The sequence below is a fragment of the Hyperolius riggenbachi genome, chromosome 4, assembly GCF_040937935.1.
Source record: "Hyperolius riggenbachi isolate aHypRig1 chromosome 4, aHypRig1.pri, whole genome shotgun sequence".
NCBI classification, from domain to species: domain Eukaryota; kingdom Metazoa; phylum Chordata; class Amphibia; order Anura; family Hyperoliidae; genus Hyperolius; species Hyperolius riggenbachi.
Window position 1 is genome coordinate 215,759,182 of NC_090649.1, and position 18,966 is coordinate 215,778,147.

Consider the following 18,966-nt stretch of genomic DNA (forward strand, 5'->3'; position numbering starts at 1 on the left):
CGATTTCTGCCCTTTTCTATTTTTTCTCTGCAAGCTGAATAGAAGCAATTAAGAAGCTTGACATTTCATAAAGCACCAGCAACTGACATATTGTCATTGCCAGTCACATTATATAAGGCTTATCAATTTAAATAAATGAAGCTTTAGACAGATCTAAATGAACCATAGGCATATATTATTCAGTACGCCTTATTAAAAGTACAACAAAGGTAGCTAGCAACTCTGTTAGTGGCATCAGTGTAAATATGAATCATTCTGGCTCAAAGACTGTTTAGGATACACTTGGTTAAATGCACGCTTACGGAAAGCAAGATGACTAGTTTCATTTATTTCAAAGCACGTAACTTGCAAGCAAACAGCTTGGGTTTAGAAGGAAAAAAAAAACACAAAAAATCCACTGACATGTCTGTGATTGTCTCCTTGTTTGTTTGCATCAACATTTGATTGTGTGTGTGTGTGTGTGTGTGTGTGTGTGTGTGTGTGTGTGTGTGTGTGTGTGTGTGTGTGTGTGTGTGTGTGTGTGTGTGTGTATTTCTTATGGGCTGTGGTAGAATGCTTGCTCTATCTAGTTTTCTATGCACCAGACTGTGGGCAATTTGCTTGTGTGAACATGGGGTTTATATTGGCATGATTGATATGGCAATTATGTAATGTCTCAGAGCAGGGGGAAATTTGAAGATGTGGGACTGGGTGGGTATCCTCTCATTTAGCACCTCATCCTTATTCCCATGCTGTTAATGACCTTAATAGGAAAAGAGGTTTTCATTATGGAAATCAATATTAATGTTAATCTCGGTCTAGATCTAAAGCTACTACCAAAGAGTTATACCACCCCTAAAAATAATGGGTCGTCCAATTATCATTTTAAAGCTTATCTTGACCTAACTCATCTCATTCCATCTTAAATGGCTGGATAGTGTACTGGTTAAGTACATATTAACATGGACAAGTACCAGTCACTGTAAATACTAGCCTATCCAATATATAGAAGTGAAAATAAATGTGTGCAGAAAAGCATCCCAGAATCATCATGCATAAACCAAACAAAAGAAGGATCCCCAAAAATGTACGGCACCACATTAGGTAATATAAATATAGAAATAAGCTTCATTGTCATAGGTAGTTACAAACATATATAAAAACAATTAAAACCTAACTGTCCAGGGTATACACAATATAGAAGTAATAGCAAATGACAAAGGTAGCCCAATCACTTCCTCATCCCTGAATAATGCAACAAGGTAAGTATTGTATACAGGGCCGGCTCTAGCGTGGGGCAAGAGGGGGCATCACCCCCTTAAATAATTAAAACAAATTGGACCCCAAACCAGTTTAGCTGCACTCAAAAAGAGAACATTTTATTGCACTAATAAGGTACAAATTGTGATTAAATAGAGCAAAAAAACCCAAAAACAATTAAGGGTAAAATTCCATGTGCCTTAAAATGAGCAATGAAGAAACGCCATACATCGCAGTAACGCTGTCAGCATGACAGCAGAGGGAGGAGGTTCAGCTATGTGCACACGGTGGCGCAAAAGGTGAGAACAAAGAGAACGCTCAGCAGGGCTGATTGAAATCTATGCCCTGACAGGAATACAAACAGGATGTAGATTCCAATCAGCATGGTTCAGAAGTGGTTAAATCTCATTTACACCGTGTCCCAGCTGTTTAATTTTAGGAATGGGGTTGTAATAGCTGCATTTAGACATTTATAAATACAAAAAAATTACAGAAAAGAAAAGGTGGCTGTCTGGTCACACATGTAAAAGCTGTATCCAATTCACCTTCTAACTATGGCCACTCTATACAAGTTTTTAAAAGCTGAGCAGAGAAATTATAAATTGAAATAAAAAATCACTTTACTGTTTGAAAATGCCAGATCCTGAATGGATCTAACCGTTATGTAGTTGGCTAGCTTTGTCCTTAAACCTAATGTCATATGTGTGTTTATTGTTTGCTCTGTGCTCAGTTCTCAGTACATTGACCTTCTACAAATGCAGCTGGAGTTTTGCACATCAGAAATTACATTTTTATTGCCAATCTGTCACAGTAGCTAAGCTGCCATAGAAATAGTATGAGGCACAAGTCAAGGAATGGCTGCTTCCATTTAAAAGTTCAATCACAGAGGTGTTGGCTGGTGTGAAATTATTCTCCAGTTACATATCACTCACTTTTTAATGATCCCATCAGATTTATGAAACTGATTTGTATTGTATGTATTTATTTTACTTTAAGGGGGTCGCAGAGTTTAGAAGATATGGAATGTGCTGTTATGCTAACACATGATATATGGATATGCCCTTTGGCTACCTGCTGTGCTGATCTTTTGACTTTAGTTATGATTGGTTATGATGTCTGTGTGGGTTCTGCTGCTGTCTATGAACACACTGGGCAAATTCATCAGTCGTATTGCTATAGTCCTATGGGCTTTCATGAAAGCATTGCACTGCTATGGATAATCACCCATACACACATGCAGACACATTACTCTGTCTACAGACTCTGCTTTCTGTTTCTAGGGCTGCGCTCTCCTTTTCTGGGCACGTTTTCTGACTTCACACCTACAGGTTATCTGACTGTGACACCAAGTCCTTTCTCTGCAAAATAAACCATGTCATACCACTTCTAGGAGTGATCCTGCACTGAAGCTTGATCAATATCAGAATTGTTGGTTATGTATTCGAGAAGACACTAGCAGCTTGTGATGAGGCAGAACTTGGTTTATTTGGCTGGAGTAAGTTGCAAGCATACAGAGCATTTCAGTAAACTGTAACAACAGACATCTCAGTTGTGAAGAGAAAGGAAGAGATAAAGAAAACAAGTTTTTTTTTTCAGATAGACACACATAACTGGTAACCTTAGTATTTGCAGCAGTGCCATCTACTGGTCTAGTGGTGATAATACTCAATACTATATAAATTACGTGCAGTTGTATCTCCAACACCCCTTCTCAACGGCATGTGTTTTACTATATGACAGTCTCTTTTGTAGAAAACAATGACTTCCCTTGGCAAAAGTTTGGTGAGTGTGTCTGCAGTCATCTCCTCTGATGGGCAGTACTGAATATTGATGACTCCTTGTTCTTGCATGTCCCTAAACAGATTATATTTTACATCGATGTGCTTGGTTTTCGGGGTAACCTTCTCAGATTGTGTAAGCTTTATGCATCCCTGATTGTCTTCAAAGATGGGTGTGGGTTGTGACATATTTAGTCTAGTAGAAGCTGACGAATCCAAATGGCTTCTTGACATGCATAAGCTGCTGCTATGTATTCCGATTCAGTTGAAGAGAGTGCAACAGTCACTTGTTTCCGACTTGACCAGCTTATGGTTTCTTGTCCATTCTGGAAGATGTAACCACTTGTAGAGTTGCGGTCAGTGGTGTCTCCAGTCCAATCAGCATCCACATATCCAATCAGTTTTAGGTTTGATGATGCTGGAAGTCGCAGCTTCATCTGATTTGTGCCCTTGTACCAGTTGTCCCAGTCGCGTTGACACGGTGATGCGACTTTCCTGCAAGATATTCCCACTGCTACAGCGATATCTGGTCTTATCACGGTGGCAATGTATAGCAATTTTCTGATTGCCCTGCAATAGTAATCATTGTTAGGTAACAAGTTTTCTGTTACATTGTATTTCAGATAATCTGTTTCCATTTGTTTTCTCGCTTCCTTTGCATCTTGCATGTGAAACTGTTCTAATATGTCTCTAATTTTCTGATTTTGGTTAAGAAGATGGCTTTCATCCTCTTCCTACTCTATATGAATTCCTAGGTAGTGAGTAATGTTCCCCAACTGTATAATTTTTGTTTTGTTTCAGTTTTGTTTCAGTTTGTGCCCTATTTGGTCATAGTCCCCTTCTTGTTCAAAACACGTCAAGATGTCATCAACGTAAATTAATATGTATGTCCATCTGTCCTTTTGATTCGTTGAGTACAGACATGGATCCACTTTACTTCTTGAGAATCCTACTTTCGTGAGAATTTTGTTGAATTTTTCATTCCACACTCTCGCCGCTTGCTTGAGCCCATAGATGCTCTTTTGCAGTTTGAATGCAAGGATCTTTTTCTCCTCAAATCCTGGTGGCTGTTCCATGTATAGATCCTCCTTGATGTCTCCATGCAGAAAAACAGTTTTGACGCCTAGGTGCTTCACTTGCATTCCCTTTCTGGCAGCAACACTAAGGAGTGTTCTCATGGTGGAATGTTTCACAACTTGAGCAAATGTTTCATCATGTTGCATCATATATCATTTTAAAAGTCCATTGGCTTCCGATTGTCTTGCGACCAGGAGGGAGTTCTGTTAGTGACCGAGTCTTATTTTCTTGAAGCAATTTTATTTCTTCTTCAGTTTCTCCATTGATCAGCTTTCCTTTTTGGCAAAGTGTTTATGTCTTCCCAAGATGTTGGCTGCTGTGTTTGATGTGTTTTTGCAGGATATTATAACCTGCAAGGTGGTAGCCATTTTGTGGTCCGAGTGGATCTTCTGATTTCTTGTTGCTCAGTGGGTTCTACTGGCTCGCTGATTGTAAGTTCCACTTCTTGTTCTGGCTCTTGTTCTGCAACACATGGGTTTGCTGATTCAACGCACAATTCCTCTCCGCATTTTTCAAGGATTGTATGATCTGTTGCTACGCTTTTGTCAAAATAGACACTGCGGCCGACTGTCATCTTATTGGTCTTTGGACTAAGCATTCTATATCCCTTACTCTGCTCACTGTAGCCCACCAGAATGCCTTCTATGACTCTTTTCTCCATCTTGGAGCGTTTCTCACTTGGAATGAGGGCATATGCTTTACAGTCAAATACTCTGATGTGCTCTACATTAGGTTTTGATCCATTCCACATTTCGTATGGTGTACTCTCAATAGCTTTTGATGGGAGCCTGTTTTGTAGGTATGTTGCAGCACATTATCGCTTCTCCCCAGTATTTGTTAGGTAAGCTAGTGTCTGAAATAATACATCTGGTCTTTTCTACAAGAGTGCGATTCTTCTTTTCTGCTACACCATTTTGCTCAGGAGTATATGGTACAGTTATTTGGTGAATAATACCTTGTTTCTTCAGGTATGATTCCATCTCCTTACGCGTATATTCTTCTCCATTGTCAGTGCGTATTATTTCAGGTTTCTTTTGAAACTTGTTGCTTGTCATGGCTACAAACTCTTTAAATTTTTTTCTAAAGTTTCACTTTTGTGCTTCATTAGATACGTTATTGTGTACCTAGAATAATCATCACTGAAAGTCAGTAAATATCTGTTCCTGCCGGGTGTGATGATTTTCATTGGTCCGCACACATCACCATGTATCAGTTCCATGGGTTTAGTGGTTTTCTCTGACTGGTCTGTGGAAGAGGAGTTCGGGTGGCTTTAGCTTTGATGCAATACATGCACTTGCTGAGTGTGTGGCAAGGCAATATTTTCATGTCTTCTGATAGACCTCTCTTTGCAAGGTCCTTTATAGCTTCTGGGTTTACTTGGTTTACTTGGCTGGATTAAGTTGCAAGCATAGAGAGCATTTCAGTAAACTGTAACAGCAGACATCTCATCGTGAAGAGAAAGGAAAAGATGAAGAAAAGTTTTTTTTTTCCAGATAAACACACATAACTGGTAACCTTAGTATTTGCAGCAGTGCCATCTACTGGTCTAGTAGTTTTAATACTCAATACTAATAGTATTAATAGTGTTAGTAATAGTAATAGTGTTAATACTATACTATATAAAGTACTTGCAGTTCTATCTCCAACAAGAATGGACAGACTTATGTTTTTTCTGTACACCAATCAGTATATTGCAATATTGTTGCTGTGACTGTATGGGCTGGTTCACACTATGAGCAGTTTGAGCTATTTTTTTTCATTGCTAGCTTTTCTAAAAGTGTTGTACAAGCGCTTGTGTAATGAAATCCTATGTGAGTGTTCTCACATGAGCAATGAGTTTTTTTCCAATCACTAAGGTGGTACTGCACCATTTTCTAGGTGATTCCTCTTCAATGCAAGGTACAAGAAAAATCACGAATTGCTTTAAAAGCACTTTGATCAGCGATTTTGCAAAAGTTTTTTTAGGAAATTTGCTTTAAAAGACATTCAGTTCCGGGTCAAAGAGTGCACTACCTGCTTGTCTGTACACATAGCACATACAAAATCGCTTGCAAAAAGACCCAAATCATGCAAAACGCTAGTAATTGTTTCACAAAATCACTCAAAAAAGCGCTTAGCACTTGCGATTTATAGTGTGAACTAGGTCTAAAGCTGAGTACACACCATGCAATTTTCACTCCAGATCCTATATCTGATTGTGAAAATGACTGGATCAGAAAAAAATACAGTCTAGTATTCTAGACGCTTCTATTTATGCTTCTGATCAAGACTCTTTCTTGATCAGAAGCATAAATAGAAGCGTCAAAATGCTGGCTGTTGTTTGTATTGTGGTGTTTGTTTGTACACGTACTTTCAATTCATTTTTGATCAATATCCATTCAGTAATTTTGGATAGGAGTCTATGCTAGCTTTCTTCTGTATCCAATCTGAATATCGATCTGATCACTTGCTCGTGAAGTGAAAATTGCTAGGTGTGTACCCAATTTGAATGTCAGAAAGGTCAGCTCACAAATTCAGCTCACTTGAAACAAAAATAAAATCGTAAACACTCTTTGATTAAATAGAATGTGTAGCATGAATGTATGCAATTTACTACTAAAATGTATTATTCTTCCCAGATTTCAAGGATCTTAACCAAGTATGCAGATTAGAGGTTTCAATTTCCTGCTTACCATGTTCTTAATTTCTATGTTGTGATTACAAATAACAGAAAATGATCAGCTTGACAATCAGGTGCTAATTATTATATGGAGGTGAGCAATAGCAGCCACCATATTTTTCTGTATGCAAGCTTATAATTACCCATAAAACATATCAAAGGGCAGGAAAGAACCCAATATTTTGCGCACAGCCCAGGAGGTTTGATAAGTCACACGACTTAGTAGAAAGCAGACGCAATTTATATGAAAGAATCATTACCTTTACGTTTTTAAAAAGAGAAATGATATTTCAACTAGCCACCATTTGAATCATGACTGTGTTGTTGGCATTTAGGACTTCAAAGTACTGAAAGTGAGTGGAGAAAGGTGCAGCAAGAGGAAAGAAACCCCATCTAAACTGATGGACAGCTAATTATGGAATGTCTTTTTTGTTAATTTAATCACATCTCAGCTTACTTAAAGGGAACCTAAACTGAGAAGGATATGGATTTTCCCTTTTAAAATAATACTAGTTGCCTGACCCTCCTGCTGATCCTGAGACAAGATGTGGAGCAGCTTGAGCTGGAAGCATTTAAGTCTAAACTGAAAACCTACCTCTTTAGTCTGGCATTCATGAACATCTGACTATCTCCTCTGTAACAAAACGCTTGGTTGTGTTACACAGGAGATAGTCAGATGTTCATGAATGCCAGACTAAACTGCAGACTGCATGCCAGACTGCAACCCTGTATTAATCTGAGACACAACTATGCGCTTTGAGTCCTATGGGAGAAAAGCGCTTTACAAATGTTATTGTATTATTGTATCCTGTGTCTCTAATACTTTTAGCCACAGCCCCTGAACAAGCATGCAGATCAGGTGCTTTGACTCAAGTCAGACCGGATTAGCTGCATGCTTGTTTCAGGTGTGTGATTCATCCACTACTGCAGAGATCAGCAGGACTGCTAAGCAAATGGTATTGTTTAAAAGGAGACATCCATATCCCTCTCAGTTTAGGTTCCCTTTAACATTGACATGAAATCATTATTTAATTTTTCAGTTTGCATTGTACAGAAGTGAGATTGGACCTGGCTGAGGCCAAACTGAACCTACACCAAAACTAACTGGAATAAGTAAGCCAACATTTTTTCTGACTAGAAAAAGACTATTGCTCAGTTATATTCGGTTTGCATTCAGCAGTTTAAATCACACATCTGCAACAAAACTTAAATATAGTGAACTTAAAGCGGAATATAACCCTGCATTTCAACTTTGCTCTAAAACACTATTTACAGCACATTATATGCAACCAGCATTTTTTTTTTACTAGACCAGCATTGGAAGGGTTACACACAGAGCTTTAAAGTTCCGTGGAGAGAAATGCAGACGCATTTGAAGTTTAAATAGATACATTTAAGTAAACACAATGTAACAAGTGAGGAATGTGACTCACTCTCTCTCTGTGTCCGGGAGCTCCTGCACAGTCAGAGTGTGTGTCACATTCCACACTTGTTACATTGTGTTTACTTAAATGTATCTATCTAAACTTCGGCTGCATCTGCATTTCTCTCCACAGAACTTTTAAGCTCTGTGTGTAACCCTTCCAATGCTAATCTAGTAAAAAAAAATGCTGGTTGCATATAATATGCTGTAAATAATGTTTCAGAGCAAAGTTGAAATGCAGGGTTTTATTCCACTTTAATATCTGTAAAAAAAAAAAACCACCCCCTGGGCGGTACTTTCCTTGAGAGAGGGAAGCCTCTAGATCCTAATGAGGATTCCCCCAGTCTCTTCCCCTCTGGGATCCAGTGCTGGCAGCACCCTAAATTTCTGCTGACAAGCTTGTCAGCTGTTGTGCAGTAGAGGTTTTCCGATGCATTCTTGTAGAAATAGCTGAGCCCAATTGGATCCCCTCTACTACACAGGCACAGATGACTGAATTCCACTGAAATCAGATTTATTTTTTAAGGGACTTGCCAAAACAGAAATATTAGGCTTGCCACTTGTGACTTCAAGTGTAGAGTCTCAATACTTTACTGCTTAATGGTTCACAGTGACAAAACAAGAAAAAAAACAGTGATTTTCAAAGCACTTGCATTTTGAATGCTTGTTCTATGGTTAAAGACACACAAGTGTAATTTTGCATATCAGAAATGTCAGCTACCATTTTTTTCTGTTGGATGCACATGTAAACGCATGCGATAAAACTGTACCCTGCAGAAAAGGTGAGAATTACTTTTTTTTCTGTACGGACCTGTGCATGACTTTTTTTTACTACTGACTTGTGCATAACTTTCTTTTTTTTTTTTTACTATTACTGATACTTTCAAAGCAAATGTTTGAAAAGCAAGAAAGTACAGAAAGTATCAAAACATTAAATCCTCTTTTGTCACCATAACTATGAAGAAAGAAATTATGTACATTAAACTGTCATAAATCAATTAGATTTTTTTCATATTGAAAGAAAAACTTCATTTAGAATGTTCTCTTATATAGTTCATAACATGTGATTATTCAAATTGTACTGGAAAACTACACTCAAAAGGAATGTGGACAATTATATGATAACTGTGAACAAAGGACCCATAAAGCAATGTACTTTTTCACAGGAACAGGACACTTCTAACGTGGAGCGCATAAAAGTTGCCATGACCTCGCACCTCCTTGGTAACAATAGCTCTCTACATGTATTACCATATAGCAACACAAAGAAATGCATAGATGAAATCCACATTGTTCAGAAAGCCAGCCTACCATTTGTTATGAATCAGTGTGCATTTTCTCTTAGAAAAATCCTTCAGATATGGGTTATTTGAAAGGCATCAGGAGTTGAATTATGACATTTTTAGAAGGCAAACAAGAATTTAGTAAAATTATAAATGAAAAATAATTATCTGGTCTATTTATAAAAGAATGCAGAAGATGCAATCTACTCAGGGGGCATTGTCTTAATTTTTTTTAAACAATGTAGTCAATTTCGAGAGTTTTTTTCTATCCCCCACCAAACCCAAGTGGATATAGACTAAAGACCCTCTGTCATTCCTGTGGGAAAGATTGCCTCTGGTTTTGTGTATGTATATTCCTGCAAGACAATGTGCGGGACTATGATTTGCCATTTATTTTTGGGCCTACTGCATATGTATTTATGGGCACAGAGATCTTTTTTGGCATATCAATTTACTAAAGCCCTTTTATTTCAGGGGATCAATAGATTCCTTTGCAACTTTCTGTATAATTGTGGCCATAATGTATATCACTATGAATAAGCCAACTTTTTTATATCAACATTTTGGGCTAAAAGTGAGTGTAAGTGTGGGGGTGTTGACTTAACTTTACTGTAGGTAGTAGGCATCAATGATGAGCGTAATCAGCAAAATTACGATTTAGCAAAATTTCATGTAAATTTTCGCAATTACGCCTATACGTAATTACGATTTTCAAACTAAATTGATTTCGTAGTCATTCGTAATTTCGTGAAATTGTGCGTAATTTTGTGCCGACTTTGGAGGTTAATAGCAGAGCCCCCATACATGCTACTGACACCAAAATTGCTACCAATGTTAAAGGGAATAGTGGGTAGAAGGGAAAAAAAAGACTTTATAGTTCTTGAGAAAATCGATTTTAAAGATGCAAAAAAAAAATGGTTTTTAAACTTGAAAAAATGACAGTGTAAAAAACATTTTTCTTTGCATTTTTAAAATCGATTTTCTCAAAAACTACAATGTCTTTTTGAAAAATTCTTTTTTTGACTTGTACTCAATGTACTCCTTAACATATGTACCACGTTTGGTAGCAATAGCATGTATGGGGGATTTGCTATTAACTGCCAAAGTCGGCACAAAATTGCACGAAAAATTAAGCGAAATTATGAAATATTACTATTACATACGAAATCAATTCTGATTTTCCCTGAAATTTTGCATTACGATGTGAAAATTTGAATTTGAATGTGAAATTTCTCATATGCGAAATTTTGGCCCATCACTGATAGGCATGGGTGAAGCACTCCTTGAGCAGAGTACACATTAGAAGCGTACCTATAACCATAGTTATCTCACCTTGCTATGGCTCCAGTCCTTGCTTCTCACCTGCAGCTGCACAACTCACTGATAGAGCTTTAGGATTACAGTCAGTGGTCACATGACAGTTATTGGCATGGAGAGTTATGGAGCTGTCTGGAAGATCATGCAAGGACTGAAGCTGGACTAAGGATAGGTAGCTATGGTCTCTGGCATACTTCCCACATGCACTTTGCAACAGGGACACACTTCCAATGAATGGGTCAGTGCGACATACTGGGTGGCCAGCCTCTTGGTGCATCACTGCATTTGGCCTATTTTTAGTCCAGTCCTAAAGTAGTATGTGCGTGTGTGTGTGTGTGTGTGTGTGTGTGTGTGTGCTTGTGCGTGTGCGTGTGCGTGTGCGTGTGTGTGTGTGTGTGTGTGTGTGTGTGTGTGTATGGGGGGGGGGGATTATCCACAGATGAGCTTATGCACGTGTATAGACATTAATTGAAATATGATGTCTCCCTGTGTTTTTGAATCATGGCATTATTTAAATTGATAAAATATTCCTTCTGTTCAACGGTACTAGTGGTACTGTTCCATTGGGGTCCTAGGCTAGATTCACACATGCTGTTATCCAGAGCTAAAGGCCACAACATAGTATAAAAACAAGCGGAAATATTGTATGCCATAAATCCTTGCTATATAGAGAGCAGAACTGAAGCCAAGTCTTTGTGTAATTCACTATGAAATGCTTCAGGAGAACCATCTTACTAACTTTAACATAAAATCATCAGTACTCTGCATTAGATAAGTCAGAACTGTAGTCAGTACCAAGGCTATGTGTGTGCCACTCTGGACTTCCAAAACTAGCTGAGGGTTCAGTTTTCACCATGATTCTGATCAGCAATGGAATATATTGCCTCTCTGTTTGTGGGTGTCCTCTTACAATAATGGCAGGCTTCCCATACATTTTGGGACTTTGATTCCACCTTAACCAACTGCCCTTTTGTCATGTGATTATACCTCCAAACAACTTTTATGGCTGTTGGATGGCTGTTAGATGAAATGTGTCAATTTGTACAATTTATTTCAAGCCAAACTGGGCCAATGTTAACAAAAATGAAAGCACTTTCCTCCAGTCAAACTCAAAGTGCTTTAGAGCTGCACTCACTAAGGGCATGCTCAATAGGGCAGTGTTTCTTGCCCAAGGACTCCTTACTAATAAAATGTAAATTCCTTATTTGATTGGCAGGGGATTGGATTTACTTAGATGCTACAGGACAGGAGAAAATAGGGAAGTGCAATTTGCCTTACAAGTTGCAAAGTGTAATGTTGTATGTGAACTGCAAGGACTGAGCAGCTATCCAGTGTGTGTGTGTGTGTGTGTGCGTGCGTGCGTGTGTGTGTGTGTGTGTGTGTCATGTGTGACATGTGTGACATGTGTGACGTGTGTGTTTGTGTGTATGTATGTATGCAGGGTAGTTTGACACCTCCATAGGGCTATGTGAGAAAATAGGCTCACAACAATGCTAAATATAGTAATACAGTTTTCATGTATTTATAAGTTTGTATTATTTATTGTGTTGTTATTTTCTATTTCCCTTCTCCACAATGTACTGTGAACTTTGGTAAAATCTAGCCCTGCAGGTGATTTGTGAATGTCAATATCCCCTTCAACAGCTGCGGAAAAAGTAGCAGTGGTGCATATTTGCAGGAAATAATGGTCAATAATATTCCATAAATCTGGACTATGCATATCAGTGCAGTTTATAGGACACTCATCAAAGGAAAGCTAAGACTATATTTTAGCCATAAAACAGAGTAACAAAAAATGCCCTTAAACATTACATTTGTAATACTGAGGCCACCCAAGAAATATTCTGTTCACTAAAAATGTACAAATTTTTGTTCCTTGAAGTGCTAATTATTTAACATTGCCACACAGGTAACAAGGATGTCACACGGTAGGAAGCCAGCTTTCCTATGGGGCTTCTGCAGCCATGTCTTTAATCTCACCATGGCCACTTTCTTTGCCTGTTTCTTCTGTGTATTTCTGTTAGCACATCGTGCTTTGATTCAAAGGGCTGCACAATATCACCAGGCAGGGAGACGAACTAACAAAAAGTAGCAATAGAATAGGAATAGCTTACAGTTATGTATGACTCTGTATTGGTGCCAAGCAACAGATAAATCAATGTCTCTGGCATTGATACTCTCACCAGCTTAATACCTATTTTGTTACTACAGCTTGTAGCAAATAATGACCTACAACAACACCAGAGCAGCAAATTAGTGCTTAATTCAGTATTTCATACAGAAAATAAATAATATTTTGCACAACACTGCGAGCTCATAAAGGGACATAAAACACACAAAGCCGAGAATAAAGAAAGGTGACAAAATATAAATAGCATAAAAAACCTACAGGAAGACAAGACAGCATAATCAGCTTCAGTTGTTGTCTAGATTATATATATACTGTATAGCTAACTTCTTTGACCGGCACAAATGAACAGGCTGATTTTTTTCTTTATCTTAAAAAAAAAAATGAAAAGATAAACATAAAATAAACCAATACTATTGCCTGATACGCACAAATCCTGCAAGTTGGAAACATTCCAAAATGCTAATGTACATCTTTTAACGCAGCAACTGATATCAAAACAATTGCTCTGCTTTGTCAATATTTTCAACTATCTAAAGTCTGGCATTGCCAGCAGTTCCCAAAGCAAACCTCTCTCTAAATATGCTTTGTATGATATTAAAATACTTTGAGGAAGTCCAATATACTCTTCTGAACATGATTGAATGAAAAGGTTACACTGGAAACCTGATCCTGGGAAAGGGAGATAAGTAAAGGAACAACACTCGTTGGATGACATTTAAGTTTTACACCTTTCTCCTGCCAAGAAAAATTGCCAAGCCTAGCCAAGCCAAAACACAGACTGGTGCTCTGTACTTGTCGTAATTAGGTTTCCCCAGGATTAACTTGCGAGATTTCTCACTTTTCTTTTTCTCACATAAAAATACAATGCACTAGCTCAGTCTGTATGAAATTTTATGTTAGCTGTTAAATTTGCCATGCTTCACCACCCAAGATAAACAAATATTTATTTGTTAGCCATCATATCCCTAAACAGCTTTCCCTAACATTGAGTACTGAGTATTATTTAAAATGTCACATGTAAATGAATTTGCTATATCTGCATGTTACAAATAATAATTCAAATTCAGTAGCATAGTACACTATAGAAAATGTTGATACAGAGACCAAAGCAGGTCTAAGTGATGAGACATCTAACTGACCTAAGCCAATGCATAATCTACTACTTGGTTCACTATTAAGCCCCATGTCTGCACACACCCTGATGACACATCTAATTAGGATGTGAAATGCATCGGTGAGAGAGGAGTCCTTGCTGTCTCCTCTCTATGTGGCATTTTGGCTTCCCATGTGCTAGCAACTTATGATGAATTGTAAGCTGGGATCCTGTAGCTATAAGGTGTGCACTCTGTTAGCATGACGAGAAATGCTTTGGAGCCACAATTGGGTGTTTGTGTTGGCCAAAGACTTTCACTTCACGTTCCAAGTGTTATTATTTAGTATTTATCTAACACCAACATATTCCACAGCGCTGTGCAGAGTATATAGTTTTGTCCCTTAACTGTTCTCAGAGGGGCTGACAATCTAATCCCTACCATAGTTATTTGTCCATCTTAGTCTACGGCCAATTTTAGGGATATTTGATTAAACATTTTCATTTCCACCACATTATGTGAATCAAATCTATAATCTTTACAATCAGACATGTGAGTTAGAGGGAAGGAATACAGGAAATATTTTAAACAACTCAGTTCTTACCTCTACAAAATGGAGATGGAAAATCCCATGATGCACCATTTCCTGGACTTACAATACAGGTAAGAGTGGAATGTCCTTCCAGGATATACCCAACAATACAGCTGTATCGAATTTTATCACCTATGTTGAATCTTGTCCCATGTAAAACACCTTTAGGTATTTCTCCAGGATTTCCACATGTATGACTTGGCAAAACTAAAAAACAGAAAAGCAAAATAATACTTATTTCCACAGGAAAAGGAATTAACCAGTAACAAAAATGTTCACTTTTAGTTACAATATACATTAAAGAGAATCTGTACTCTAATATTCCTACACTAAAAAGCATACCATTCTATTCTTTATTTTCTCCTGTGCCCCTCTGTGCTGTTTCTGCCACTCTCTGCTGCAATCCTGGCTTGTAATTAGCAGTTTTAGGCAGTGTTTACAAACAAACTAACCAGCTTGTGATAGGCTCACATAAACAGAGTGTGTGAGTCATACAGAGTGTGCAGGGGGCCTGCAGAGGGTGTGTATCGCTTCTATCCAATCACAAGCAGCCCTGCACATTCCACACATTCAAGCCTTAGCCCGACAGACACGACAGAGGAAAGGAGATAAGATTTATTACAGAGACAGTGCAATTAGGAAAGGCTGCAGTAAGCCGGAGCACATTAGAACAGGCATAGGAACTTATAGGATAGAAGAACTAAGGCTGAAAAATTTGTTACAGAGTCTCTTTAAAGTTAATCATAGGACACATTGACATTCTAATAATCGTATCATTCAAGTTAGGATTCTTTTCTTACTGGAATATTATTTATAGTCTTAATTAAACAAGTGGGTCAACAATAATAAATAATGTGTCCGTGTTTTAAATTGCAAAACAACCCAGTTAACAAAACACACACTAATAAAAAAAATTCTGTATTGAATTGAACAAATTCAAAGTGAGAATGTGTTCAAAGGTAGCATGGCTGACTTCTTAATAAAAACTGTGAACTAAAAACACAGGAAAATGTGTTTGTGGCATGCACAACATCCTTCTTTAGCACCACCCACCAGACTGTACCAATTCCAACCTTTCAAAATAAACACTAGGGCCCTCAGAGGTCGTGAAACCTCTGACTAGACACAGTTATGACACCAGATGTCAGAGCACCCATGCCAATCAACCCTCATTAGGATGAGCAGCATTATACACATTTTGTATTAAAGTGAATGCACTTAGATCATTGACCAATCAAATTCTACCCTGTCTGGATTCGATTGATCCATTTTCAAACTGTTTAAATTTGTACACCAAATTTGCATAATTGTGCATCATCTATTTGCATCCCATTGACCATCTTTACTCATTTACCACCCTGTCTGCAATTAAATACATTTTTGCACTGCTTTTTCATTTAACTCATGCAATACAAATGCTGTTTTAGAAAAACATTGGATAGGTTGTTGGAAGGATGCATACAATTATGTATCTATGTTCAAGAAACTACAACAAGTTTTGTTCAGTCACAGTTATAGTTACACAAAAGAACATTTGAAAGCATGTCCTGTGTGTAAAAAGATTTATTTTCACTGCAGACAGCAGCAGAAGCTTGTGGCAAATGTAACCAATGCCAGACAGGAGATACTCTCTGCTTGTGTCTTCACTCCACCCCCTCATTTTGTTCTGAAATGACTCTGTTGCCAGGGTGATGTGTCTATTCAGCAGAGGGAGGGGGGCAAAGTGAAGACACACGCTGAGAGCTTCAGCCAGCAATTATTACATTTGCTGGTGAACCAGAGATAAGCAAGCTTCTGCTGCTCTATGCAGTGAAAATAAACATTTTTACACACATGAAATGCTTTTAGTTGTACTTTAATGTAACTAAGAGTAGTTACTGAAATTTTAGTTTTGACAGTATCATACCACTTTAAATGATTATATACCAAATAGAAATGCAGGGCTACATACAGCTTAAACCTTTTACTAACTTGGTCGGTGAGATGTAGCTGGACTTGCCAGTGACAATGTTGGCTTATAGCCTTTTACCATCCCAACAGCATTATTTTAGGTCACTTTTATAACATTTTTGTTTTTGGACAGTACTTAAAACACTGCAGAGGCATTGTATATGCTGTATACTTTATCTAAGACAAACTTCAAGCAGCAGCTTGTTTCAAAGCAGCACAAACTTTCATATGATTTCCCTAGTCATCTTAGCAACAACAATGCTGAATGTAGCTTTTTTTGTTCCCAGGTGTGAATATATTTTCACAAAACACATCTCGAGCTGACTTCATTTAATGTATTAGGCTCTTGCTTCAAAAAAGTTCTTTTGACACCTTATTACACTATTTTCTTACCAAAAGCCAGACTTTACTCTTTAACTAGTGAATCAAATACTAGTTTTATATCAAAGTGCTTGTCTAACCCCCTGTGCATATGAATCAGCAAAAAATGTAATTCCAAAGCAAACTGGACATAAACTGTAACTAGCTACCAACATATTTGCAAAACATTTTTTTTTTTAGGGGGGGAGGGAGGAGGTTGATTTACAAACATCTTAAACCCTTTTTGAGCTCGACACTTAAAAGGGTTTTAGATAACTAAAGAAGATAAAAGATTAAAGAGAGTATAAACATTGCAAAGGTAAAAGGATTTAGACATTGCACATTTCAGTGTGCATGGTGGTAAAGGGAAGATAATTGCCAACACTTTAATCTTCCCTCCTTTGTCAGCTTTGTTGGCTCAGGCAGGAATGTGCTGCTCTGCTGTGGTAGGTAGAAGTTATACACACCCTCTCCATGCCCCTACCAGGCTCTGTATGAGACACAGACTGAACTTATCTCAGCCTATCACATGCTGGTTAGCAGCCATGTTTTTTGTTTGTAAACACTGCCTAAAACTGGCAATTACAAGCCAGGATTGCAGCAGGAGGTGGCAGAAATAGTAAAGAGGGGCCTGGGAGAACATAGAATGGTATGCTTTTTGTTGTAAGAATTTTAGAGTACAGATTCTCTTTAAAGTGCAGCTCCACCTTGCAAAGACTTTTTCATGCATTTCTAAATGTAACCAACATTTTATTTGACCAGTTTTTTCCCATGACCTGAGCACACATTTGGCATAACAAATTCTCCAATCTCCACAGCTGTGAGCTGTACTGAATAAAGTACTGACTGAACATGGACATACAGATGCAAACATGAACATTTGGACAGTATTCCCACAAATAGTAAACATTTACTATGGTTGCAAGGAGACAATATGGTATGCCTCAAAAATTATAGTTGGCTGCAAAGAGAACTTTATAGGTAATTGTTATAACATTACATTTCAAAACAAAGGATTAAAGCAATCTGAAATATCATTTTTAATGAAAGGAAAGATCTATTCGATGTTGGGTGGCAATACCAGAACTACAGAAAGCTACAGCTAGACTGAGAGAAATGCATCTTGCCAGACTCTGTAGTGCCATTATGGGTTATGATCACCTAGAGACACGCAGTATCTAGAATACATTGCTGTTTAAAGTGTTAGTGTAGTTATAGTTAACTATGGTTGAAATGGTTTAAAATCTGGGAACCTGATCAGTAATGCAATCTACATGCATTGTTAATTTTAACTTAAATTTAAAATATCAACATGCTAATGTATTTTACAGTACAAGCAAAACCAAGATCCAGATGAATGTGCTTATGCTGCTTTTAAAAAATAGCGGTGATATGTGCTCATCTCTGCCTACAAAGTGAAGGTCCTGCTTCTAAAATGTTTCTACTGATTGTAACATGTCCTTTTCACTCTTCCCTGCTTGTAACATGTCCCACTGCAGTCCATACATCATGTTGTTAACTTACAGCCCCGTTTCTTGCCCCGTGCGGAGCGTGCCGCCGCCCGGGGCGCTGTTGGGAGGGGGGCGCTATAATGGAGGGGGGAGCCGGAGCCGCGGGGAGGGCAGCCCGACCTCTCCCTCCCTCTCCTCTCCCGGGCGCCCTCCGTGCTCCCCCCTCAGATGCAGAGTCCGTGAGCAGCAGGGAAGCGCTGTTTACAACTCACCGGCTGCCTGGCTCCAAGCGCTGCTCTCTCGCCGCTGGTCTCCTCTCTCTCTCTGTATACATACTGATACACGCTGCTTCCTGTAGCCGGAAGCAGCGTGTATCAGTATGTATACAGAGAGGGGAGACCAGCGGCGAGAGAGCAGCGCTTGGAGCCAGGCAGCCGGTGAGTTGTAAACAGCGCTTCCCTGCTGCTCACGAACTCTGCATCTGAGGGGGGAGCACGGAGGGCGCCCGGGAGAGGAGAGGGAGGGAGAGGTCGGGCTGCCCTCCCTGCGGCTCCCCCCTCCATTATTGGGGGCATCTACCTATCTAACCTATTCTGGGGGCACCTACCTAATCTA

General features: G+C 38.5%; 1 protein-coding gene across 1 annotated transcript in view; it reads right to left on the minus strand.

The window, feature by feature from the left end:
- CSMD1 (CUB and Sushi multiple domains 1) overlaps positions 1-18,966 on the minus strand; it is a 2,205,021-nt gene that overhangs the window by 1,127,995 nt on the left and 1,058,060 nt on the right. The window contains 1 exon segment of the mRNA XM_068281348.1: positions 14,603-14,797. Coding sequence (XP_068137449.1) covers positions 14,603-14,797 — 195 coding nt within the window.